The sequence below is a fragment of the Schistocerca nitens genome, chromosome 7, assembly GCF_023898315.1.
Source record: "Schistocerca nitens isolate TAMUIC-IGC-003100 chromosome 7, iqSchNite1.1, whole genome shotgun sequence".
NCBI lineage: Eukaryota > Metazoa > Arthropoda > Insecta > Orthoptera > Acrididae > Schistocerca > Schistocerca nitens.
The window spans coordinates 217969718-217996055 of NC_064620.1; the positions used below are offsets into that span (position 1 = coordinate 217969718).

At 38.0% G+C, this 26338-nt stretch overlaps 1 protein-coding gene and 1 long non-coding RNA gene across 4 annotated transcripts in view; one reads left to right on the plus strand and one right to left on the minus strand.

Moving 5' to 3' along the window:
- LOC126195422 (uncharacterized) overlaps positions 1 to 16943 on the minus strand; it is a 37976-nt gene extending 21033 nt beyond the window's left edge. For 2 of the 3 annotated variants that reach the window (XR_007538604.1, XR_007538605.1), the window contains exon 1: positions 16662 to 16943. This is a non-coding gene — a long non-coding RNA (uncharacterized LOC126195422). Of the gene's footprint in view, positions 1 to 15921; positions 16137 to 16661 lie in introns of those variants that run through there. The other variant, XR_007538606.1, reaches the window with a different exon arrangement.
- Positions 16944 to 17197: 254 nt separating this feature from the next.
- The window catches only part of LOC126195419 (peroxiredoxin-5, mitochondrial), a 39883-nt gene continuing 30742 nt past the window's right edge, over positions 17198 to 26338 (plus strand). The window contains exons 1-3 of the mRNA XM_049934026.1: positions 17198 to 17402; positions 17472 to 17606; positions 17702 to 17833. Of these exons, the coding sequence (XP_049789983.1) occupies positions 17304 to 17402; positions 17472 to 17606; positions 17702 to 17833 (366 nt within the window). The 5' untranslated portion in view covers positions 17198 to 17303. The remainder of the gene's footprint in view (positions 17403 to 17471; positions 17607 to 17701; positions 17834 to 26338) is intronic.

The window sequence follows — 26338 nt, forward strand, 5'->3', positions numbered from 1 at the left end:
GAGCAGTGGAGTTTTGAGCAGTAATTGGGCTTTAAGTGCTCAATTTTGAACTTCATGTTGGCTGTTTACACAGTGGGCTTCTGTGACTTGTCTCAAGAATTTTCCATTAAAAGGAGAAAAAAGTGGTGCAATGGGGGCATTGGGAAAAGAAAGTAGTGAGAGAGAAAAAGAGAGAGAGGTGAAAGCAAAGGCACAAGAAGTAAGTAAAATGTCAGAAGGTAGTGCTGATAAAATGGAGCTAATAGCTAAGTTATTGGTGCATTTCAGTAAATATAGGATAGAGAGGGTGACATAAAATAAAGAGAAATAAGCTAGAAGGATACAGGAGAAGGCCGACAAGGAAAGAGAGAGAGATGAGGAGGGAGCCAAAATGAATTTAGGAAGAAGAAAGAAAGAAGTGGTTAGAAAGTTGGCAGTTTAAATCAGGTCACAAAACATATAAATATGAACTGAGCAAACAAGTATGACAGGAATTAGAAGACAGAAATTCAGTGTCATGAGACAGAAAAACTTATCATGATTATTACTCTAAAACTGATTACCCTTCACTAAATATTCTGGGTAATTATGATGTTTCGTTCATACAAGAGGTGTATGAAGAATTGGTTCTCCTCCTATATTAAATGAGTGGATGCTGGAGATGGAAGAGGTGAAAATATAAGTGTCGAAGTCTGTTACAAAAATTCTCCAGAGCAAAAGGCAAGTAGGAAGAAGAATGAAAGAAAATGGATAAAATGGGACAGAGATTTGTTTGAGAAGGTTTGAGGAAGAGAAAATCAAATGGACCTTGGAAACCAGTACAATTCTAGTGATGCGAGGCTATTTAGAATGGCTGGCAGCACATGCAACTGCAGATCCCATTGTGACTTATTCAATTTTTTGTCGCATCAATGACATAGGCAACATACAGTACAGAGTGAATATCATTGGTGCAAGTGACTGTGAAGTGCTAACGATCGTTGAAGAAGACTGAATTCCCATTGGTGCTTCATCAGTCAAGAAACTGCAGGACGAAGATTCAAATTGTTCTCGTCAACCTTTCTGAGCTATACTAAACTAGTTGCATCACCTCCACGAACTCATTCACGGACTTAAATGTAATATCATTCAAAGTCTTAGTATATGCCTTCATGTGGAAGTGGAATAAAAATTGGTTGGTGGGAACTCTGATATTGTGCTTGTGCAGAGTTACAATATTTATGGTGACAAGTATAGTACTCAACTCCAGGTGTATCATTTTGCTGTTGACTATGGTAAATCTGTCAGTGTTGAACAGCGACGAGCTCTCGCCAACCCGCAGCAAGCTCTCTTTTTGGCACTAAACCATTTAGCAGCATCGTTGACACCCACGGGTTCACCACCATTTATGCAGCCCCCACCAGTACCTCCGTATGATGATTCTGCGGAAGATTGAGATGCACATGGAGAATGTCGCTGGCAGCATATGCAAGCTTTTGGTGTCTTCAGCCCCAACATATTTAAGGCTTTCATTATGTTAGTGATTTCTCCTTTTGTTTATCACTTTTTGCATTCGCTAGCTTCTCTTCAGGAACTTGCCAGTCAGTCTTTTGATGAAATATGTCCGTTATTCTCTGCTTATGACTGCAAACATATGTCATTGCTGCTTGCATTGAGTTCTGCCATTGTCAAAAGTGGCAACAACAGTCATATAGAACTTGGGCAGCAGAACTTCATGGACTTAGCCATCATTGTCAGTTTGTTACTGAAGCTCACCAGGGCTCGTATACTAATTTGATGGTCTGTTGTACTATAATATGCTTTGCTCCTGATATAAAAGTTCGTGAATGCACTTTATAGTGTGAAAATCTGTCTCTCATAGAGACTTTGAACAATGCCTTGAAAAATGTCTTTTGAAATATCCAGGGAAGCGAGAAAATAGATAGAAGCTCAATGTGGAGTAGCTACCATTACATCTCCTCCTCTGCTGCCATTGGTTAGCCCATGGGGGGAGTGGGGGTGGGGAGATGATGATGCATCCATGTAATCATGGTCTCTGTGGCACATCATGAATGTGAACAGTGTTTCCCAAATGAAGGTAGCTCCAAACAAACTTTATATTGAAGTATGTCTTACAGACAAGATGTTAAAAATGCAAGTAAACACAGATGAGACAGTGACTTTGTTAAATTCTGAAACCTTTGTTGATCTTGGATCCCCATCTCTCATCAGTGTGTGAGTTACGAAAAACAAATAAATACCTTGTTGGGACAGTTTTCTACTCCCATAGTGCATAAAGCAGTTTTTCGACCTTTTGACTTTTCCAGTGGTGGATGATGCCAACATTGAAAACTTGTTTGGGTGAAACGCCTTCAGAATTTTTGGATTCTGTATTTCTCACAAAATGCATTTGGTATTGCATTAAGCTGCATATCAACAACTGGATGCACTCTCCTCGGAATTTTCCTCTCTTTTTGGAATGTTTAGAGTGTGCTACTAGTTTAAAGTCTCACATCACAATGGAACCAACAGGTCCTACTTTCTTTTCCCCATGCCCGCCGCATACTAGTAGCTTTATGGGAACAAGTCAGGTCAGAACTCAACTCATTTACACCCTTGGGTGTTGTCACAGCTACCTCCTCTAGTGAACTGTCTACTTCATTGGTAAATGTCGCAAAACCTAATGGCTACCTTTGGCTCTGTAGTGATTTTAAAAATTCTGTAAAATTTGGTCTATTGTTGACACCTATCCCCTACCCCATCAGAATGAATGCTTAGCATGGCTTTCTGGTGGCCAGTGTTTTTCCAAAACAGACTTGTCAGAAACCTACTTACAACTGCCTCTGGATAATGATTCCAAATGTATTCTCGATAATAACTGCATGCTTTAAAACAAATGTGCAATATGTCACTGTAATTCAATGCTATGCACCCACTGAAATAGCTAAAGGAGAATTAAAATGTGCATTTTATATAGAGCTTAATGGAGTCCTTAGACCAACACATTCTAGGGACATAAAAATTTTAGTGGGTGACTTGAATGCAAAAGTTGGTTCAGAAAATGAAGGGCTTGAACATATGGGTGCGCATGGCATGGGGATTAGAAATGTTAATGGTGAACTGTTGATAGATGCAGATCTTCTAATAAATGCAGCAGCAGTATATCTTAGGAATTTGAGATACTTCAGTGTATTAACATTCCCATCAATAAAATAGTGACTAATGGTATGGATCTTGAGAAACACACACCAAACATTGATGGGCGAAGAGCATTGTTTTTATCCACTTTTGTGAGGCAGCATGGATTTTCAACTGACAATAGAAGTGTATTGTGAAGATTGACTTGTCCATGCTTTGTAAATGGTCCTTCTTCGCTAAACAAAATTTTGCATATATATGCTGCATCACTTTGGTCTTTTCATAGAGCACATTCAGAGAACTGTAAACAATATTTGAAGTAACTTCCATGAAACTGTAGATGCAACAAAAAGTGAAGAGTATGAAATGTGATGGAATGCAGTGTTCACAAAACACTCCTTTGGATGATCCCTCTCGTAATTCTGAGGTGCCTTGTAGTAGCATGCTACTAAAATGTCTGTTTCATTTTTTTCATCAGTTGCTCTTCTTTCTCCTTGGCGTATTTCATTCTCCACACTTCCAGTTTCTAGAAATTTGTTTTATAATGTTTGCAAAGACAGATCATGATTGCTTGATACAATGTGAATACTCTTCAGTGTATAACTGCACAACATTTCTAATAGTTTGATGACATTCACCATAATCAATATTCACTTTTTCGACTGAAAGACTGGTCTGATGCAGCTCTCCTTGCTGCTCTATCCTCTGCAAGCCTCTTCACCTCCGAATAACTACTGTAGCCTACAGCCTTCTGAATCCACTTACTATATTTATCTCTTTGTCTTCCTCTACAATTCTTACCCCCCACATTTCCCTTCAGTACTGAATCTTTTAACCCCTGATGTCTCAGAAAGTGCCCTATCAACTGATCCCTTCTTTTAGTCAAGTTGTTCCACAAAATTTCTTGTCTCTCCAATTCTGCTCACTTTAGTCACATGATCTACCCATCTAATCTCCAGCATTCTTCTGTAGCACCACATTTCAGAAGCTTCTATCTTCTTTTTATCCATACTGTTTATTCTCCATGTTTCACTTCCATGCTACACTCCATTCAAATACCTTCAGAGAAGACTTCCTAACACTTAAATTTATATTAGATGTTAATTTTTTCTTCTTCTGCAGCACTTTTCTTGCTATTGCCAGTCTATAGTTCATATCCTTTCTGCTTTAGCCATAATCAGTTATTTTGCTGTCCATAAAGCAAAACTCATCTACTTCTTTAAGTGTTTCATTCCCTAATGTATAAAATTCCCTCAGCATCACCTGATTTAATTCAACTTTGTTCCATTATCCTTGTCTCACTTTTGTTGATGTTCATCTTATACCCTCCTTTCAGGACTGTCCATTTGATTCAGTTGCCCTTCCAAGTTTTTTATTGTCTGTGACAGAATTACAATGACATTGGCAAACCTCAGAGTTTTTCTTTCTTCTCGCTGAACTTTAATTCCTACTCTTAAATTTTTCTTTTGTTTCCTTTCCTGCTTGGTCAGTGTACAAACCAACAACATCGGGGATAGTGTACAACCCTGTCTCACTCCCTGCTCAACCAATGCTTCCCTTTCATGCCCCTCGACTTATGTCTGCCGTCTGTTTTCTATAAAAGTTGTAAATAGCCTTTTGCTCCCTGTATTTTACCTCGGCCTACATTCAGAATTTCAAAGCAAGAGTATTCCAGTCAACATTACCGAAAGCTTTCTATAAGCCTACAAATGCTGTAAATGACAATATGTCTTTTTTTAACATATTTTCTAAGATAAGTGGGGGTCAGTATTGCCTTGCGTGTTCTTAAATTTCCCCGAAACCCAAACTGATCTTCTCTGAGGTCAGCTTCTACCAGTTTTTCCATTCTTCTGTAAAGAATTTAAGTTTGTTTTTTGCAGTCATGACGTATTAAACTGATAGTTCAATAATTTTCACACCTGTCAGCAACTGCTTTCTTTGGAATGGGAATCATTTCATTCTTCTTCATCTGTTTTATGTATCTTGTATGCCAGATGGAAGAGTTTTGTCATGGCTGGCTCTCCCAAGCCTATCAGTAGTTCTGATGGATGTCGTCTAATCCTAGAGCCTTGTTTCAACTTAGACCTTTCAGTGTTCTGCCAAAGTCTTCACACCATATCATACCTTCCACGCCATCTTCATCTACATCCTCTTTGATTTCTATAATATTGCCTTCATCTCCCTTGTATCCCTCCATGAACCATGGACCTTGCCGTTGGTGGGGAGGCTTGCGTGCCTCAGCGATACAGATGGCCGTACCGTAGGTGCAACCACAACGGAGGGGTATCTGTTGAGAGGCCAGACAAACATGTGGTTCCTGAAGAGGGGCAGCAGCCTTTTCAGTAGTTGCAGGGGCAACAGTCTGGATGACTGACTGATCTGGCCTTGTAACATTAACCAAAACGGCCTTGCTGTGCTGGTACTGCGAACGCGGCTGAAAGCAAGGGGAAACTACAGCCGTAATTTTTCCCGAGGACATGCAGGTTTACTGTATGATTAAATGATGATGGCGTCTTCTTGGGTAAAATATTCCGGAGGTAAAATAGTCCCCCATTCGGATCTCTGGGTGGGGACCACTCAGGAGGACGTCGTTATCAGGAGAAAGAAAACTGGCGTTCTACGGATCGTAGCGTGGAATGTCAGATCCCTTAATCAGGCAGGTAGGTTAGAAAATTTGAAAAGGGAAATGGATAGGTTAAAGTTAGATATAGTGGGAATTAGTGAAGTTCAGTGGCAGGAGGAACAAGACTTTTGGTCAGGTGAATACTGGGTTATAAATACAAAATCCAATAGGGGTAATGCAGGAGTAGGTTTAATAATGAATAAAAAAATAGGAGTGCGGGTTAGCTACTACAAACAGCATAGTGAACACATTATTGTGGCCAAGATAGACACAAAGCCCATGCCTACTACAGTAGTACAAGTTTATATGCCAACTAGCTCTGCAGATGACGAAGAAATAGATGAAATGTATGACGAGATAAAAGAAATTATTCAGGTAGTGAAGGGAGACGAAAATTTAATAGTCATGGGTGACTGGAATTCGTCAGTAGGAAAAGGGAGAGAAGGAAACATAGTAGGTGAATATGGATTGGGGGTAAGAAATGAAAGAGGAAGCCGCCTTGTAGAATTTTGCACAGAGCATGACTTAATCATAGCTAACACTTGGTTCAAGAATCATAAAAGAAGGTTGTATACCTGGAAGAATCCTGGAGATACTAAAAGGTATCAGATAGATTATATAATGGTAAGACAGAGATTTAGGAACCAGGTTTTAAATTGTAAGACATTTCCAGGGGCATATGTGGATTCTGACCACAATCTATTGGTTATGAACTGCAGATTGAAACTGAAGAAACTGCAAAAAGGTGGGAATTTAAGGAGATGGGACCTGGATAAACTGAAAGAACCAGAGGTTGTAGAGAGTTTCAGGGAGAGCATAAGGGAAGAATTGACAGGAATGGGGGAAAGAAATACAGTAGAAGAAGAATGGGTAGCTCTGAGGGATGAAGTAGTGAAGGCAGCAGACGATCAAGTAGGTAAAAAGACGAGGGCTAGTAGAAATCCTTGCGTAACAGAAGAAATATTGAATTTAATTGATGAAAGGAGAAAATATAAAAATGCAGTAAATGAAGCAGGCAAAACGGAATACAAACGTCTCAAAAATGAGATTGACAGGAAGTGCACAATGGCTAAGCAGGGATGGCTAGAGGACAAATGTAAGGATGTAGAGGCTTATCTCACTAGAGGTAAGATAGATACTGCCTACAGGAAAATTAAAGAGACCTTTGGAGAAAAGAGAACCACTTGTATGAATATCAAGAGCTCAGATGGCAACCCAGTTCTAAGCAAAGAAGGGAAGGCAGAAAGGTGGAAGGAGTATATAGAGGGTTTATACAAGGGCGATGTACTTGAGGACAATATTATGGAAATGGAAGAGGATGTAGATGAAGATGAAATGGGAGATAAGATACTGCGTGAAGAGTTTGACAGAGCACTGAAAGACCTGAGTCGAAACAAGGCCCCGGGAGTAGACAACATTCCATTAGAACTACTGATGGCCTTGGGAGAGCCAGTCATGACAAAACTCTACCATCTGGTGAGCAAGATGTATGAGACAGGCAAAATACCCTCAGACTTCAAGAAGAATATAATAATTCCAATCCCAAAGAAAGCAGGTGTTGACAGATGTGAAAATTACCGAACTATCAGTTTAATAAGTCATGGCTGCAAAATACTAACGCAAATTCTTTACAGACGAATGGAAAAACTGGTAGAAGCGGACCGCGGGGAAGATCAGTTTGGATTCCGTAGAAATGTTGGAACACGTGAGGCAATACTGACCTTACGACTTATCTTAGAAGAAAGATTAAGAAAAGGGAAACCTATGTTTCTAGCATTTGTAGACTTAGAGAAAGCTTTTGACAATGTTAACCGGAATACTCTCTTTCAAATTCTGAAGGTGGCAGGCGTAAAATACAGAGAGCGAAAAGCTATTTACAATTTGTACAGAAACCAGGTGGCAGTTATAAGAGTCGAGGGGCATGAAAGGGAAGCAGTGGTTGGGAAAGGAGTGAGACAGGGTTGTAGCCTCTCCCCGATGTTATTCAATCTGTATATTGAGCAAGCAGTAAAGGAAACAAAAGAAAAATTCGGAGTAGGTATTAAAATCCATGGAGAAGAAGTAAAAACTTTGAGGTTCGCCGATGACATTGTAATTCTGTCAGAGACAGCAAAGGACTTGGAAGAGCTGTTGAACGGAATGGACAGTGTTTTGAAAGGAGGATATAAGATGAACATCAACAAAAGCAAAACGAGGATAATGGAATGTAGTCAAATTAAATGGGGTGATGCTGAGGGGATTAGATTAGGAAATGAGACACTTAAAGTAGTAAAGGAGTTTTGCTATTTAGGGAGTAAAATAACTGATGATGGTCGAAGTAGAGAGGATATAAAATGTAGACTGGCAATGGCAAGGAAATCGTTTCTGAAGAAGAGAAATTTGTTAACATCGAGTATAGATTTAAGTGTCAGGAAGTCGTTTCTGAAAGTATTTGTATGGAGTGTAGCCATGTATGGAAGTGAAACATGGACGATAACTAGTTTGGACAAGAAGCTTTCGAAATGTGGTGCTACAGAAGAATGCTGAAGATAAGGTGGGTAGATCACGTAACTAATGAGGAGGTATTGAATAGGATTGGGGAGAAGAGAAGTTTGTGGCACAACTTGACTAGAAGAAGGGATCGGTTGGTAGGACAATGTTTTGAGGCATCAAGGGATCACAAATTTAGCATTGGAGGGTAGCGTGGAGGGTAAAAATCTTAGAGGGAGACCAAGAGATATATACACTAAGCAGATTCAGAAGGATGTAGGTTGCAGTAGGTACTGGGAGATGAAGAAGCTTGCACAGGATAGATTAGCATGGAGAGCTGCATCAAACCAGTCTCAGGACTGAAGACTACAACAACAACAACTCCCTTGTATAGAACCTCTGTATACACTTTTCTTCTTTCCCTTCTTTGCTTATTACTGGTTTTCCATATCAGCTCTTGATACTAATACAGCTGCTTCTCTTTCTCCAAAAATCTCTTTAATTTTCCTGTAGGTGGTTCTGTTTCTCCCCTAGTGAAATATGCGTCAAAATCCTTACATTTGTCCTCTAGCCATTCCTGCTTAGTCATTTCGCACTTCCTGTCAATCACATTTTTAGATGTTTGTATTCTCTTTAACCTGTTTCATTTGCTGCATATTTATATTTTCTCCTTTCATCAGTTAAATACAACATCTCCTGTAATCAGGGATTTCTACTAGGCCTTGTCTTTTTACCTATTCAATCCTTTGCTGTCTTCACTATTTTGTCTCTCAGAGCTCCCCATTTGTCTCCTACTGTAGTGTTTTCCCTGTGTTCTTGTCAGTTGTTGCCTAATGCTCCCTCTGAAGCTCTCAACAACCTCTGGTTTTTTCAACTTATCCTGGTCACATCTCCTCAATTTCCTACTGTTCTGCAATTTCTTCATTTTTAATCTACAGTTCATAACCAATAAACTGTGGTCAGAGTCCCCATCTGCCCCTGGAAATGACTTGCAATTTAAAATTTGGTTCCAAAAGCTCTGTCTTATCATTATATAATCAATCTGAAATATTCCTGTGTTTCTATGTCTCTTCCATATAGCCTTCTTTTATGATTCATAAACCAAGTGTTAGTAATGATTAAATTATGCTCTGTGCAAAATTCTGCCAGGCAACTTCCTCTTTTATTTCTTTCCCCCAGTCCGTATTCACCTATTTTTTTTCTTTCTCTTCTTCTTGCTGGTATCAAATTTCAGTCCCCTGTCACAATTAAATATTTGTCTCCCTTAACTATCTGAATAATTTCTTTTATCTCATCATACTTTCCTTCAATCTCTTCCTTATCTGTGGAGCTAGGTGGCATATGACTTGTAATATTGTGGTGCATGTGGGCTTTGTCTTACCTTGGCTACAATAATGCATTCGCTATGCTGTTCTCAGTTGCTTGATCCAATCTCAATGATCCCACACTCATTGCAGTCATAACTGATGATCTCAGTGGGTCATAACGGGAACATAAAGGGGTGGGTTCCTGCTGTGGAGCTCCTGTTCATCAATGTGCGCTGAATGGTGTGCTGTGGAATACTTGTGCCTGCTCTATATAGCATTGTGCTTTGTCATCAAATCTGTCACAGGTTGCCACATGTTCTACTTGACAGGCAGGGGAAGCCTCAGAGCTCAACGTTCTGTAATGAACCATAGGCATTCAATACGTGCCAGTGTTCTGTGTCTTCCCAGCATGATATTTCAACATTGTAACTTGGCATCTTCGTCATGTGTTGCCTGAGTATATTTCGGGACATACGTGATGAAGACACCAAGTTACGATGTTGAAATATTGTGTTGGGAAGATGCAGAACACAGGCAGTACAACCAATTCTACAAGATGACAATGAATCATCTGGAAAGTCTAACAAAGTTATTCAATATCTCATCGTGTACTTATCATTTCACCATACATCAACCTCTTTCCATAGATGCTCAAGATAGTAGCATGCGACCAGCCGAGAAGCATTACCATTTTCAAGATGCTGATTCTCAAGTTACAATGCCACAGCAATCTACCCTTTGTCAAATCCACTTATTTAGTTTCCTTACTATGGCATGTGCTGACAACACTACCAGGTGGCATTCAATCTCATGGCAGGGAGCAGTCATCTTGGCTCATGGTTTGTGTGTGTGTGTGTGTGTGTGTGTGTGTGTGTGTGAGAGAGAGAGAGAGAGAGAGAGAGAGAGAGAGAGAGAGAGACTCTTACTTTCCCTCTCTTCTCTCTACCCAATGAGGTGACAATGCTTAGTACACTGGACTCGCATTCAGGAGAATGATTGTTCAAATTCGTGTACAGGCATCCTGAATCAGGTTTCCTGCAATTTTCCTAAACTGTTCCAGACAAAAGTCAGGGTGGTTCCTTTAATTTCCATCCCCGTCCTTGAAACAAACAGAGGTTATGCCCTGTCTCTAACGAACTTGATGTCAGTAGGACATTAAATCCTAATTGGACTTCCCTCAGGCCAACATTCACATTTGTTTTGATTGCTTTGTATATAACTTGTTGACATTAGGATCTGATTTGCACACAATTACATCTTACTGTTAGGAAAAGCAAGATTTCATTACTGCTAGCAATGTCCGCATCCCTGTATAAAGAATTATATTATTATTGTTTATATCATGCTATGCCCTTTGCATGAAATTTTCTGCTTTTGTTTACAGTTTTTTATGGCTGATTACACTGTAACCGTGTTAGTTGACATGTATCTTATTTATGTGGAGGCAAGTCGAGCGGCAAGGCACCTGTTGCAGAACAGTTTCCAGGAAGGAAGTTACTAAATCATTCACATTTCAAAGACTTGATGGTGGTCTTCATGGAACAGTATCCCTTAGATGAGACTGATGGGAAACTGGTAGATTTTGCAGTGTATGGACTGTTCAGTTTGAGGAAGCTGTGTTGCAGCAAACTGAGGACAACAACACTATTGGTGCATGATCCATAGCCAATCTGTGTCTTTTACTGTATTGTTCTTCATGCAGTACTACCAGAAATTTTGGAGAGTGTCTTGCTAGCAGTCAGACAACAATTCTAGCTCCAGCATGACCGGACCCAACAACACTTTCTTGTTGGTGTTAGAGAACATTTAAACATTACTTTTCCCCGAAGTACTCCATCACATGTTCAGCATTTGTAATCTACTTTTGGGGTCTTTCTCGAAATTTGCGACCCCATGTGTCTTACAATGAATTACTTTTCTCAGTGACATCTACGTCACTTTGAAGATTTTTAAATGTTAATAAGAATCACCCTGTATATAAAGGGTCTCTCTCCTACAAGTCGTCAGGCGCATTTTCTCCGATGTTTCAGCAGATATTTGTAACTTCATTTCTGCAACCTGTAGCTGGGGTGCACCCAAACAAATACTGCTCATCACATCTTTCATGCAACATCCAATATCGATAGAAAGCATCAGCTTAGTACCCACTGCAAATAAAACGACTTTTAAAGTGGAATTTTATGTGCCCATTCGACAGAACAGCCTCAGATTTGTCTAGTGCGATACTCATTTTACCGATCTGTATTAAGAGGACAGTAAAACACGAGGAATGAGTACTCCAGCAGCACCACACTGGCCTGCGCTGACTACTACCCCAGATCACGTAAGTGATCTGGGCTACTACCGACAGGCAGAAACGTTGCTTAGTCGCTGCTAGAGTTCTGATTATTCTTTGTGTCTTACTGTTCCTATTAATAGGTACATATCGATAAAATGAATTACACACTAGGCTAATCTGAGAGCGCTCTATCGAACGAGCACTCAATATTTCATTTTAAAAATCATTTTGTTTGTAACGGGAAACAAACCGACGCTTTCCCTCGGCGCTGGGCATCGTAAGAAAGAACATTGCAAAAACGAAACTGCAAATATCTCTCAAAGCACCAGAGAAAATGCTCCTGACAGCCCATCGGAGAGACGCCCGGCATGTGTGCGTGTGTGTGTACTTACGTTCAGGGTTTCCGTAATTAAACTTCAGATTTCAAAACGCTGTAGAAAGAGAACCACTGCTCAGGATGACGTCAGATTTGAACAGCATGATACTGACGCAGGGGGAAACGCCATATACATGGTGCTGTAAGCACCTTAACGTAAATGGGGTTGGCTACAAATGAGTGCATGACTGCACGAGTTTAGCAGTCAACAGTTGTGGCACTGTTAGTTGGGCAAGCCCAACCACCACGGCAAGGGAGAAATCGGTTTTTAATTGCCTGAGGCCAAAAACCGTATTAAAAGCAAAATTAAATTGTCGTGAGACTGGCGTAAGACGTGTTCAGTATGCTGGCCACTGTTTTCTGCCTCAAGTTGAAATCAAGAAACAGCATGTTACACAATAGATCGGAGTGTGTCAGGGGTCACGTTCAAAATGAGTTGCGTAATGCATGCCTTCAATTAAGATACATTCGTAACTGGAGCACTGAACACATCAGCTTTCAGTGAACTCCATAGCCAGAAGTAAAACAGGTTAAGATCAACTGGCCTGAAGGGCCAGGGTGTAGACAAATGACGGCTGATAATTCTCACTTTTCCGAAACGCCTCTGCAATGTGCGGCGGAGAGCCATCTTGCATAAAATGATCCTACCCAGACATCCGTGCTGTTGATGGTTTGGAATGATGTTGGTGTGCGAAAGACACTCATCGCGTTTGCCAGTGACGGTGTAGGTAACAGGACCACTCATTCTCCCGAAAACATAACAGCTCTGTAATAATCGTTGCCATCAACCCGCAAAACAGTCACTTTTACTTAATGCAGTGGTACCAGTTGATGTGCGTGTGGATTTTACGTTACCAATATTCTGCGTATTGACAGGGTGAGCAGTCGTTCGGATAAATCCGGACATGTCCTTTTGTTCGGGGTCCGTGCGGACTTTACATTGTACTTCTTTCTCGCAAAGTTGACCGTAATAAAATTACATTTGCAACTATTTTCCTTCTATTGCTCTTTTCTTTAAAAATGTGGACCAGGTAGTTTTGTGAAAGTAGGGCTGTTGACTGTCGTTAAGATTCTTTAAAACTTGCCGAATACTTTTTCAGTAAATCAGGGCACAATTCAAATGCAGAAAGAAATTTTCGCTCGTTACAACACAGTGGACTGATGACAGGAATAGGCTGAACCACGAATCTGTTAAAGGTATGTTGATGGTTCAGTATAATTTAAAAGAATTTTCCTGTGTAACTTTTTACATCTATCTGGTAAGCGAGCCTACTCTTCTACAGAAAATCGAATCTTCAGGGAAGTACCAGTAAAAGTTAAGGAATGTGTGTTATGTCTATTAATTCATTCATTTATTAAATGCTAGCGTATGTTTCCGTGTGCCGGTCTTTTTTCTTCGTCCTCCTTTTTGAAGATGTTTGCCCTCTTTCTTGATATGTCTGCATCTGGTCACCTTATCCTTGGAGATGGAAATGAGCTTCGTCTGTCCACAGAATGTTCCATGGTCATTCATTGTCCACTTCGATGCGAGCAACAAGCGAGCGTTTGTCTTGCTGGCAGGTCAGCAGGAATATGTTATTTTGTATGGATAGCTATGCAGGTTGTTTCGTGCGTTGCATGTTTGCACACCGCCGTTCGACCCTCCTGCTAATCTGTGGCCACATCTTCGATCGACGTACTTGTATTTTAGAATTTTGCAATCATTTTCTCCAGCCTTTGACTGTCCAGAATTTCTGCAGGGCTAAGTAATGTCACCGTAACTTTACCAGCAGCGCGCGATGATTCATGGAGACAACCATGTTCGGCATCTCGGTTGCAAACTGATGAACATTCGTGTGCAGCACGTCAGTTGATATGGTTATCCTGACGCTGACAGCGCCAATTATTCGTTAGTTTCTTTTTTTTTTTCATTACGTTTCCGCTTGCGTCAGTGATGCTCTGTTCAAATTTGACGTCATTCTTAGCAGTGATTGCCTTTCTAATGTATGGAAATGTCAGTATCGGTATGGAAATAGTAGTCAAGGCCAAACAAGTTGCGCTTACAATGGCGACATGTCTGATCGCCGAAATATTGTGCCCGTTGGACACTATGGACCGGCAGTAAACCCGTGGACTGTTCGAGCAAGTTACAACATATTTATGAAGAGTCAGGAAGAAGGAAGACGATAAGGACGTGGTGTTTTTTCCTTTTCCTCCAGAGATGTGATATCTCATCGCTGAATATATTCGCGCGTGACGAAGTAATATTTGCATTGTATTGCATTTGTATTATTATTATTTTTTTTTTTTTTTGAGCACGTTAGTAAACTGTTTTTCTCATGACGTACAGTACCTAGTGTCCACATTTTCAGTCATTATTTTATATATACAATAATATACAAAACACTATGATATTAAATAAACACGCAGTTCAAATGGTCACATCGTTCATAAATTCCTCAACTGAATAATAGCACTTTTGAACCAGGAGATTCGCTTCACTGAACCTATTTTCATGCTCAGTATATCCCTACACATAAAGTTTATTGTAGACTTTCATTTCCATTTTCTTGGGTATCTGTTATTAGAGGCCGGCTGGAGTGTCCGATCGGTTCTAGGCGCTTCAGTCTGGAACCGTGCGACCGCTACGGTTGCAGGTTCGTATCCTGCCTCGGGCATGGATGTGTGTGATGTCCTTAGGTTAGTCAGGTTTAAGTAGTTGTAAGTTCTAGGGGACTGATGACCTAAGAAGTTAAGTCCCACAGTGCTCAGAGCCATTTGAACCATTTTTGTCGTTAGAGTTTTAGGCAATATGTTGGATGCACGAAATTTTCTTTGTGTCTCGTGTTGTACGTATGTCTGAAGTGGTTTTCTTCCATTACCTCAGTTCGTGTGTACAGAGCTCACAATCTCAAATATGTACAATCCTGAGGATGGGTAATATTTTTAGGTTCTTGAAGAGTGGGCGACAGAATGTTCTTGGTAAGGCAGCACACATTTTTCTTTTTCTGTAATTGCAGGATTTTTGACGTGTGACTTGAATCCCTCTCCTCCCAAATTATACAATGTCTATTTATGGATTCAAAGTAACTTTCTTGTACCAGTCAATACAACAGCTGTTGTTGCTCATGATACTGCTACATTACAGGCTTAGCATAATTTAATCCGTTACTGTTACATGTATTTAATACTTAAGGCTACACTTCTTTTGCTATAGTGAGACATACTATTATAACGAAGAACATTATCTTGTGCTTACGCTAAATTGGCAGGCAGACTAACGATCACAATTCAAACTGTGCTGTTGCTCAACAACTGTGTTAGATAGAGAAACTTAAATCAAGGTAATTCTATTGTTCTACACATACGTATGTAGTAATTTATTGGGTAATAAGTTCGTGTTAATGATATCCTAAATGTATTCCACAGCATTAATATCCGGCGAATTTGGGGGCCACCACTCTTGCGATAGGAATAGTTGTCTCGCCAAAAAATACAATGCTATATTGAAGCCATTTCCCTTGGGGAATGCAAGGGTCAGCAGAAACACTGAACTGAATATCTTAGTTGTTATTAGCCAACTGTGAGTGACATGGTTGGTTCTATAACTGATTTGTCATCTTCCTCAGAGGCCAGAGCCTTTTCCAATAGAAATCTTCCATAGAATAGTATAGCTACTGCCTGGCTGCGTTTATCTCAGTTTGTGTTCCTTTGTCAATTGTGCTCAATCTATCTTGCAGTACCGATATATTAAGCGTTATAAATTAAAGAGATGACTTCGGCGTCCAGTTACCTGATACGGCACAGATTCAGTGCATTCCCTAATAGCGGTTTCACCGGCATTCGTCCAGTACTGACACACACTGAAGACAGCAGTGTATGAAGAGCAACCAAATTATCGGTTTCCATGGATTCCAAGTCGCTAAAACGTCACAATCTGCGCTTCTTCGAAGACATTTCTACTCCCTCGGCGTACCGACCTGATGTGTGCACCGCATCACTGTCACCTCCTACAATCTACACACTTGAACATTTTGGTTTAATGTGCCGCCAATTGCGCTACATAAGTAACAAAACGAAAATAAAATAAATAAAGTGGTGAAACAAAGACAGTCGATAGGAAACTGACCTCTCCCAATAATTCATTGCTGTACTGCAAAAATTCAAACAGTAAATTGAGCCTATTTAGACTTCTACATGGTTTTCAACGACAGAAATAGTTTTATAAGACAGATTCACGTTTACTGTTCGTGTCGTCTTTTTATTTCTGATGAGACACATTTGTGGAGCAATGACAATACGTGTTTATTTAAGCGTAGTATGACAGATCATTATCATATTGAGAATTTCCAGCAATTCGAATAAAATTATTGATCTTTCGCCACTTGTCAGTTATTGTTGCAGTTAAACGTAGATGCAGTTGAAACTACAGACCGACGGCAAATTCTGCTTTTATTACTTTATTTTTAACTGAAATCATCCAATGATCGAAATACAGTTATAATTTCTGTTCAAACTACTTTACAAATTTACCAGAAAGTCATATATCTCCTGAAGATGTTATTTGTCGTCTTGGTCTCTCCCAGAACATTTGACTTATTGTCCCCGAAGATCTTGATTCCAATAGTAGTTTTTATGTCTGCTTTTAATAGCAGTGTCATCACGACGTATACTGTTGGGAAATGTGAAACGCGTCATTTTGTGGTACATGTGACCTCACTGGTTTCTCCCGGTTTTAAAAACCGCAGTACTGCCTCAGCAGTGTGAAAATAAAACTTGCTTGTCACGGCTGTTTGAACAATCCGAACTATATGTTTTTACATTAACTGGTAATTTTATTATTATATTTCTCACACCAATAACACACAAAAAAGTTTTTTTTTTTTTGTAAAGCACTAAATCGAAATGCTGTACAGTGTACAAAAGTATTTAATATACACCTCTGCACTGACTAATCTAATTGGTCTGAAAACATAAATAAACGCAACAGTACATGATGTAGGAGTATTTAGCTTTTCCAGTGCTCGTTTCTATAAAAGTTTCAACATAATCAGTTCTATTTTTCAGACCATCTACTGAACAACGCAGTGTCACTTTTTTTTGCGCGATTTAACCACAACTACCGCGCAACTTTTCATAGCATTGATTTCAAGGTCGATTTCCCGGTTTATATAAATGCTGTCGATTTACTCTTTGACGGGCGTCAATACTACGAAGGCTTTGTTGAAACAGTTTTGTCGGTCGTTTCACGCAAGCAGCATAATGGGTCTGAAGGTAAATATAAATCTGTGAAAGATTCACCGTTGACTGTAGATTTAGTGTTAAAATAACATATTTTTCCAGGTCGGCGACAAATTGCCATCGGTTGAACTGTATGAGAACAACCCTACGAATAAAGTTAATCTTGAAAAACTTCTCAGTAACAAAAAGGCTGTTGTATTCGCTGTACCTGGTGCTTTTACTCCTGGTTGTTCAAAGGTGAGTTTCGGAAACACCATCGAATATTATCTAACACTCGTACTCCGCAATAAAAAGTAGACTGTACCTGCTATTTAACTGTTTTTTGTTTTCAGACACACCTTCCAGGATACGTGGAAAAAGCAGACGAGTTAAAGAAGAAGGGAATTGATGAAATCATATGTGTGTCCGTAAATGATCCATTTGTCATGGATGCCTGGGGCAAAGAGCACAAGGCGACTGGAAAGGTATGTTTCGTATAGTATAATGACAAGCGGGAGAAATTAAAACTGGATCGAGATTTTTGACTGTCTTTAGAGAAAATGGGAAGCCTGTCACCACAATCAAGTTTTCCGGGGCTCTAGCCGACAGTTGTCAAATCCGGTGTTATTCCATTAGTTAAATATGGCACATGCCCCTTTTTTCGTATGGCGCTTTTTTTTCAGTACTATCCATATTGATTATTTCTCACATAATCCGCAAATCCCTAATGGAGAGCTTTCAGGACTGCACAACACATTTAGTGATAAATGGCTACTCTCCCTTCTCATTAGTTATTCTACTGTTGCTTTCATCTGACACGTAAAAGCATACAGAACACTTGTCAGCTGTATAAATACAAAGCCTATATCTTTTCGTACTCATCGTCAGATTTGGCAGAATGTATACCCAAGTCGAATATTTTGATAGTGTTAAATCTACTAAATGTATTTTTACTGTTTCTTAGTATCTGCAATTTTCAATTTCGTATTTAATGTCTGCTGGTAACCAGTGACAGCCTTTCTAATTCGAATTATGAAACTCTATTATGAATCATAGATGGGGGATGAATAGACAATATGGAAATTGTTTTTATTTCTATTAGTGTGTCTGTGAACATCACAGTTCATTCTAAATATATAGGTGCTCCACCTTCTTGGCTTCAGCACATCCAGTTTAAGTATGTGTATTTGAATGTTATTAAGATACAGATGGTTACCCAAACAGATTTGTTTGCGAGCAAGTTCTGGCGTATAATCCATTATCAAGGCTACATATTGTATCATTGAGATTGTATGTAATATTTCACTTGCAACAATGGTGTGTATTGTTGTCAGGTATGTCACTGTCCTTAATAGTACAAGGGTCATTCCATGTCAAGTCACCCAGGCCTTGACACCAACCATGTCAGATTTTGATGAAACTTCGTATAATTACTTCTTTTATCATCCTGAAAGCACTTGTAAAATTTTTTTTGCTGTAACTCTTATAGTTTTTTTTATATATATAAATTTTTGAAGTTTTTAGATTTGGCGTTGTTTCAGCAGTCGGAAATCGTAACTTAAACATGTCCTCACAACTAAAAAAAATTGTATATTAAAGAATACTCAAGATATCAGTGAAATTTTGGAATAAGTTTGTGTATTATATCTAAATGTTAAAAAAAATACCATAAATATATATTAAAATCTTCCAAATGAAAAAAATTTACAAGTTTTTTATTTTTTTTAGCTAACAGATGTTTTGTTTTACAAAAACTGCAATATCTAGAGTCTCAGACCTGATAGAAAGCTCAAATTTGTTTTAAAATACTCTTAATTGTATAGGCTATTAGATAAAAGTAAAATTATGTTGGCTTTTTAACCTGTTTAATAGTTATCTAATTTTTAAAATAATATTAATTATATTTTAAAAATAAAAAGTACCAAGTGACTTAGACACCGAAAATAAGTTTTTGTCTTCTTGGAGTAACAATATACGCTTGGATTTTGTTTTGTTACTCCTGTGTTTTGAAGTAAAAAATTATTACAGTGTTAAGTAGTGCTTGGATAGTATTTTATTAAGTTTACAGAGATTATTTTCCAATATCCTACATAAGTAACCAGAACAGTAATCAGACCAAAAGTGAAATCAGTATGTCAGATATTCAAACCTGTAGTGTAGGGTTATTTAAAAAATCTGACTGTTTCCAAACAGCCTACACACCTTCAAAAAAGTTACAATCGGTATCTGAATTGAGTGAGGAAGAAAAAGATTTGATCCACTTACGATCTGGAATTAATCTGTGTGAATTTAAGAATATATGTTCACACCACAGCTACTACTTTTGAAATGTTTTTGAAAAGTATCAAACAACATGTGTAGACCCACTAAAAAAACCCAAAAAGCCCATCAAAAAATCGTTGAGAAGTGTAGGCTTGGATCTTTCTAAACAATTACTGACAGAAAAAATTAGCATAAAACCTGGACAAAAGCTTTGCTCAACATCCCGTAACTTTTGTGAGGAAAAATTAAGAGTTGAAGTCAATGAAAGTGAAACAGATGATGAAGTCATGGTTGAATTAGAATCATTGGAATCCAGAAATGAATCCCTCGTACAAACAAACATTGCTCTTGATAATTTAGGTTTAACACTGATAAAGCTTCATGGCTTGTCAGAACAAAGTAAAGGGTCTTATTTTAAAAGGAACGTTAGCAGTATTGAAAAGACTGCAAAAAAGGCGGTTTCAAAAGCATTAAAATATGATGCACCAAGTTCTGATGATGACGAAGAAGATACAAGTGTGGTTGTGAAAGCAAAGGATTTTGATGTAATGATTTCTCTTATGAAAGAGAAGATTTCATCTGTTGGGAGGTCTAGAAAAATCCAGATTCTGACCTTGGCTCCAGATTCTTGGAGTCGAAATAAAGTGATGAAAGAATTTAATGTGAGTACATGGTGCGACAAGCTAGAAAGCTAAAATCTGAAAAGGGTATTTTGGAAACTCCTGGTCCAAAAAAGGTAACACTCTTTCTGAAAATACAGTAAGACTTGTAACAGATTTTTATGAAAAGGATGAAAGTTCCAGAGTGCTACCTGGAACAAAAGACAAAGTAAGTGTTCAAAAAAATGTGTACATGCAAAAAGACTCATTTTGTGTAACTTGAGAGAACTCTATTATTCTTTCAAATGGGAGAATCCCGAGGTAGAAGTAGGATTTTCAAAATTTTGTTTCTTGAGACCTAAATGGTGTATCCTTGCTGGTGCTGCAGGCACACACACTGTATGTGTATGCAGTATCCACCAGAATTACTGGATGCTGTGAAAATTGAAGAATCTTATAAAGACCTAATTAAGATGCTTGTGTGCAACACGGAAAACCAAAACTGCATGCTACATCATTGCGACAGCTGTCCTGCAAATACTGCTCTAACTGAGTACTTAACTGAAAAACTAAGTGAAGATTATGATTTAGAAGAAGAAATTGTAATTAGTCAGTGGGTTAACACAGACAGGGCAGAAATGATCAGTCTGTCAATGTTGAAGACTACATTTCTTTATTGGTTAGGTCATTGGAAAAGCTCACCCCGCACTCGTTTATAGCAAAATCCCAGTCAGCAGCCTTTAAAAGATTGAAAGAAGACCCACCACTCAAAACAGCAATTATTGTGATGGATTTCAGTGAAAATTATTCCTTTGTTATACAAAATGAGATCCAAAGTTACCACTGGAATAGAGGTGGTTGTACTCTACACTCAGTTAGAGTTTTTCTAAGAAATGAGGAAAACATGCTTTTGTTTCCAACCACTGTTTTATTAGTGATGACCAAGAACATGACACTGGTTTTGTTAACTTTGTACAAAAAGAAATTACAAAGTGGCTGTCATTACATCATAGTGACATTGACTCAGTTCACTACTTTACAGATGGTTGTGCTGGGCAGTACAAAAATAGAAACAGTTTTAAAAATTTGACTGAACACTTGAGAGACTTTAATTTGAAGGCCGAACACTTTTTTTGCAACAAAACTAGAAAAACGTTTTTCAGCAACCCGGACCATTCCTGGAACAAGAAGTTTTCGTAACTTCCAACCACTTCCAACAAACAACCTTGAAATTAGGACTACAGATAGTGTAAAATCCTTCTTAGTCTTTTCTTTCCATTCTTCTTCTGATTGGGTTCGTGATGAACCATCCATAAATAGCTATGTGGCTGCAAATTATGATGGTAACTGGTACTTTGGACTGGTAAAAACAATATTCAATGATGAAGAAGATGCAGAAATTATATTTCTACATCCCTCAGGACCAGCTGCATCATTTTATTGGCCTGAAAGAGAAGATTCTTGCATAGTGCCTTTGGAGCACATAGTCTGTGTACCTCAATCAAGCGGCACTGGAAGAATGTATTACTTCAAAAAAGACTGTATCGAAAGAACTAAAAGCTCTTGGATGAAGTGGAAAAACAGTTTGAATCAGCATTAATGCTTATTAAAAAGACAAAATAACTAAAAAAAATTCAGTGTTTCAAGCAATCAGTTGGGTTATACATAAGTGTCGTAAGTACACTATCTTTGTACATAATTCTGATGTAATCTACTATATATAATTAATAAACATGTTAAAAAGCCATCATTATTTTTGTTTTATCAAGTAGCCTATATGTTTAAGAGTAAATTAAAACAAATTTGAGCATTCTGTCAGGTCTGAGACTCTAGATATTGCAATTCTTACAAAACAAAACATCCATTAAAAAAAATGCATATATATTTTTTTTCATAGAAAATATTAATATATTTTAATAGTATCATTTTTATCTTCAAATATGTATAATAAATAAACTTGCTGCAAAAATTCATGATGTTATCTAAAAGAGTTTTTAAGACAAGCAATTTTAAAGTTTTGAATACAAATTAAATTTACCATTTCCGAAGGTTCGGAAAATGCAAAACATAAAAACTTTAAAAATTTATTTTAAAAAAATTATAAGAGATACAGCAAAAAAAAAAAAAATTGCAGGTGTTGTCAGAATGGTATTAGAACCATTTGAGCCAAATTTCATGAAAATCTAAGGAGGTGGGTGTAAAATTTATTTTTTATTGGGTGATTTGATATGGAATGACCCACAACTAAGCAAAAGTGAATTATGCAATTACAGGAATACTGTTCTTGCAAATGGTAGTGATTATACTGTAACAGACAAATTTCCATGTTTATCAATTTGCATTGTACAAATGTGTTTATTAGTAGTACTGATTCACAAATGGCTGTATATTGGTCCAGCTATGAAGCCTGATAATGGTTTGGCTTTTTTTTGTTTATTGATTCATCCTATAAATCTCAGATTGTGGGATACAGAAAACACACACACATATATAGTAATTATTTCAGCAGATACATGAATTGTAGCTTTATCCACAAAGGTTCTTGCAGTAGCTGCACTGTCTTATTTCAACTCTTCTGTATCTTAAATGATCTAGAAATTTTCCTACTGAATAGAAGCAATGATCCAATAAGAATGCCCTTAGGGTTTTTCCAAAAGAGTAAGAATGATGATGTATCTTTTACTTTATATGAAAGATTATTGTAAATTTGTATAGCGCTGTTTACTGTGGAGGTTTTATAGGCTGATGTCCTTATTGACTGGACATGAAACTTTTCCTTTTGTCTCGTATCATGTTGATGGATATTAAAATTTTCATTTACATCTTTTAAATTCTTTCTAATACATTTACAGATTTCTAGTATGTACATACAGGGAAGAGGGAGAATTAATTAATGACTTCTGAAAGAGGGGTTTGCAAGAATCTATTTGTCGAGCATGTTGCATTGCTTGTAAAGTTCTTTTTTGCATTAAGATGACTGAACTAGGTGGTGTATTAACCCAGAAAATAATTCCATACAGTAGGATGCTGTGGAATTTGTCAAAGTAGGCAGTTCGGACAGTGCTATGACTCGCTTTGACAGAGAGTAAATGCATGTGTGTGCGTGTGCGTGCGCGCGCGCGCGCCATTTGAAGTTATTTTGAAGCCATGAATCTAAAAACTTTGTTTCCGTAGAAGACAAAATTTTGTTGGAGTTTGTCACACTGGTACAGCACACATCACCTTTTAAACAGAAATTTTGGAATTTTTATTATTATTAATTTTTACATATATTTATTTTTTTATAAGTTTATTCCTCTCTAGCCATCTATTTAGCTGTTAAGTAGTCTTATTAACAGCTGTTTGAAGCTGACTTGGGGTATTTCCCGTAATTAGGATGCTTGTCATATGCAAAGAAAGTGTTTGTTTGTGACTCAATGTTCAGGTCTAGATCATTTATATACAGGAGAAAGAGGATTGGCCCAAGAATGGATTCCTGAGGGACCCCTTTATTTAGAACGTCTGCATCTGAGGAGCGTGTCTTGGTGTTTTCCTTTAGTTCATGTTTTATTTCTATTTTTTGTTTCCTGTTCGACAAGTACGAAGTGAACCATTTTAGTGCAGTGCCTCTAATGCTATAGCCTATAGTTGTTGCTTCTCCAACAATATGTTGTGGTCCAGTATGTCGAAGGCTTTACTTAAGCCAAAAAAAAAAAAAAAAAAATTTCCAGTGGCCTTTTTTTTTGTCTATTGTGTGCAGGGCATTTTTTATAAAATCATAAATTGCACTGGTTGTTGATTTATTTTTCCTGAATCCGTGCTGAGACTCTATGAGAATTTTTTTCTGTAAGAATTTCATTAACCTATTATACAGTACCTTTTTCTGTGATTTTACTAAAGCCTGATAATAATGAGACTGGTCTATAGTTTTCTATATTTGTTTTGTCAACTTTCTTATGGATAGGGACCAGTTTAGCAATTTTTAAACTGTCAGAAAAGATGAATTTACTATATCTGCAAGAAGAAGTGAAATGTTTTTAATACATAGATTTATGATGTAATAGGAATACCATCAATCCCTGATGACATTTTCCTATTAGCTGATGCAGCACTGATAATTTCATCTGGGGTTGTTTCATTGATGTAGACTGAAGAACACAAGTGCACTTTGTTTTTCTGTTTCATTCTAGTATCTGTTTTGTCAAATTATTAGTGATCTCTGCAAAGTACCATTTAAAAAGATTTGCGATATGTTGGGGATGAGTTATACTCCCGTTCTCATGGTTAAAAGTGATATTTTCCTTCTTTGACTTTCCATATTGCTTGGCTTTTATTTGCTGATTCTGTTGTGAATTAATCATTGGCCATTTTTTTGCCTGTTGTATCACTCTTCTGTAGATTTGAACGTATTCCTGTATGTAACTGTTTAGAAGGGGGGTATGTTGTTTTTTCCTGTATTTGAGTAATTCTCTTTTCCTCACACGTGATATTTTGATCCCTGTTGTTATCCATAGTTTTTCTTTTTTAGTTGTGCCTCTTATTTCGTGGGTTTTGAGAGGGAATGCAATATCAAAGTAATCAATGAAGATGCTAGAGAATTTTTCAAACTTTTTGTTGGTGTCATCTGTTTGCAAAACTTCTTCCCACCTTTCTCCTGATAACAGGGAGTTGAATGTTTCTATATTGTGTGTATTAAATTGTCTTGCTGTTATAGTAATTTTATAGTTCTATATACTTATATGGATGTGGTGTCTGTTCTTTCGGACATATAGTTAATGGCAATACTGGCCATGACCTCCTTCTGTGTGGATGCACACATATTCCCCTAACTCTTATGGGACTTGGTAAGAATGTCTTCAACGAGTAATGAGTGTGTTGGGTAGAGACACTACGAATGTAGTGTGTGGACGTATAAGGTGAGAATGTGGGTCTCGCAGGAGGTGTGCGCGAGCCTGCAGTCTCACTATCCTCTGTGCCCTCAGTGGCTCAGATGGATAGAGTGTCTGCCATGTAAGCAGGAGATCCCGGGTTTGAGTCCTCTACATCGAAAACTTCGTTTGTTATTGACTGAGTATTTTGATGACAAACAGAAAGATGTTTGTTGCTGTAATTTATTTCATTACCAGTACCTGGATTTACATTTACATTGGAGATTCCTAAGGCCATTTTTATTGTATCACTGACCTCATCACAAAATATGTGAATTCAAACTTCTCCTCTGAAAGCTGCTTGAAGAAAAGATCTAATCCCCCAACCCCCTCCCCCCACCCCCCCTTTTTTTTCTAATGTTGCTACTGATATCATTGTGGTCTTTAAAGCTTTGTCTCGGTGGAACAATATGTTCAGTTCCTCTTTGTAGTCATGTTCACATAATTTAACAAGCGACCCATGATGCTCAACACCTCATTTGAGAACTGACCCAAATACTAATACTCACATTTACTGAATAAATTGAACTTTTTTTTTTTTTTACCAGTAATCTTTGACCTGCAGTTCTAAGTTGTTAGGAACCGTAGACAGGTAAACAGCACTCAAATATTGATTACACAGTAATATATGTTCCTTCACAAATAAGCTGTGTTTTTGCAATTTCCCCACTGAACCCAGCTTAGACTTTATTAGATCCGTATATACTTCTTCCATTTTGTACACTACAGATGGTTGTACCAAGATTTTGTTGTTACTTTAAATTGCAGTGAAGTCTTCATGCTCCTGTAGCAATATATATTTCTAAATATAGACTTCACTCTTAAATTTTCACTGAACGTGTTGATTCTGTCAATTTGTTGTTTCGCACAGTTCCTTTCTAAAATACTGTCATGTCAGTGCCTGTCATTGACTCTGTGACAGTGGAGCCCATTTATTTTATGAGAGCGGTCAAACTTCTGGCTTCTCATCCATTCCTCAACATTTAGCTTGTTTCGAGTCATTAGCTCTTACACTGAAATTTGCAACAGAACTGTACCCAGCCTCTAAAGCATGCTGCTTCTTTTGAACTGTTAATGAGTTCAGTGTCTGGTTTTTCATTATGCCAGTGACAAACCACCACCACTTGAAGCATATCTGAACCACTCTTGTAGCTCCCCTTCATGTGGCCTCATAATCCAGTATTGGCCATAAATGCTATGGATCCCTTACAGGACTGCAGTA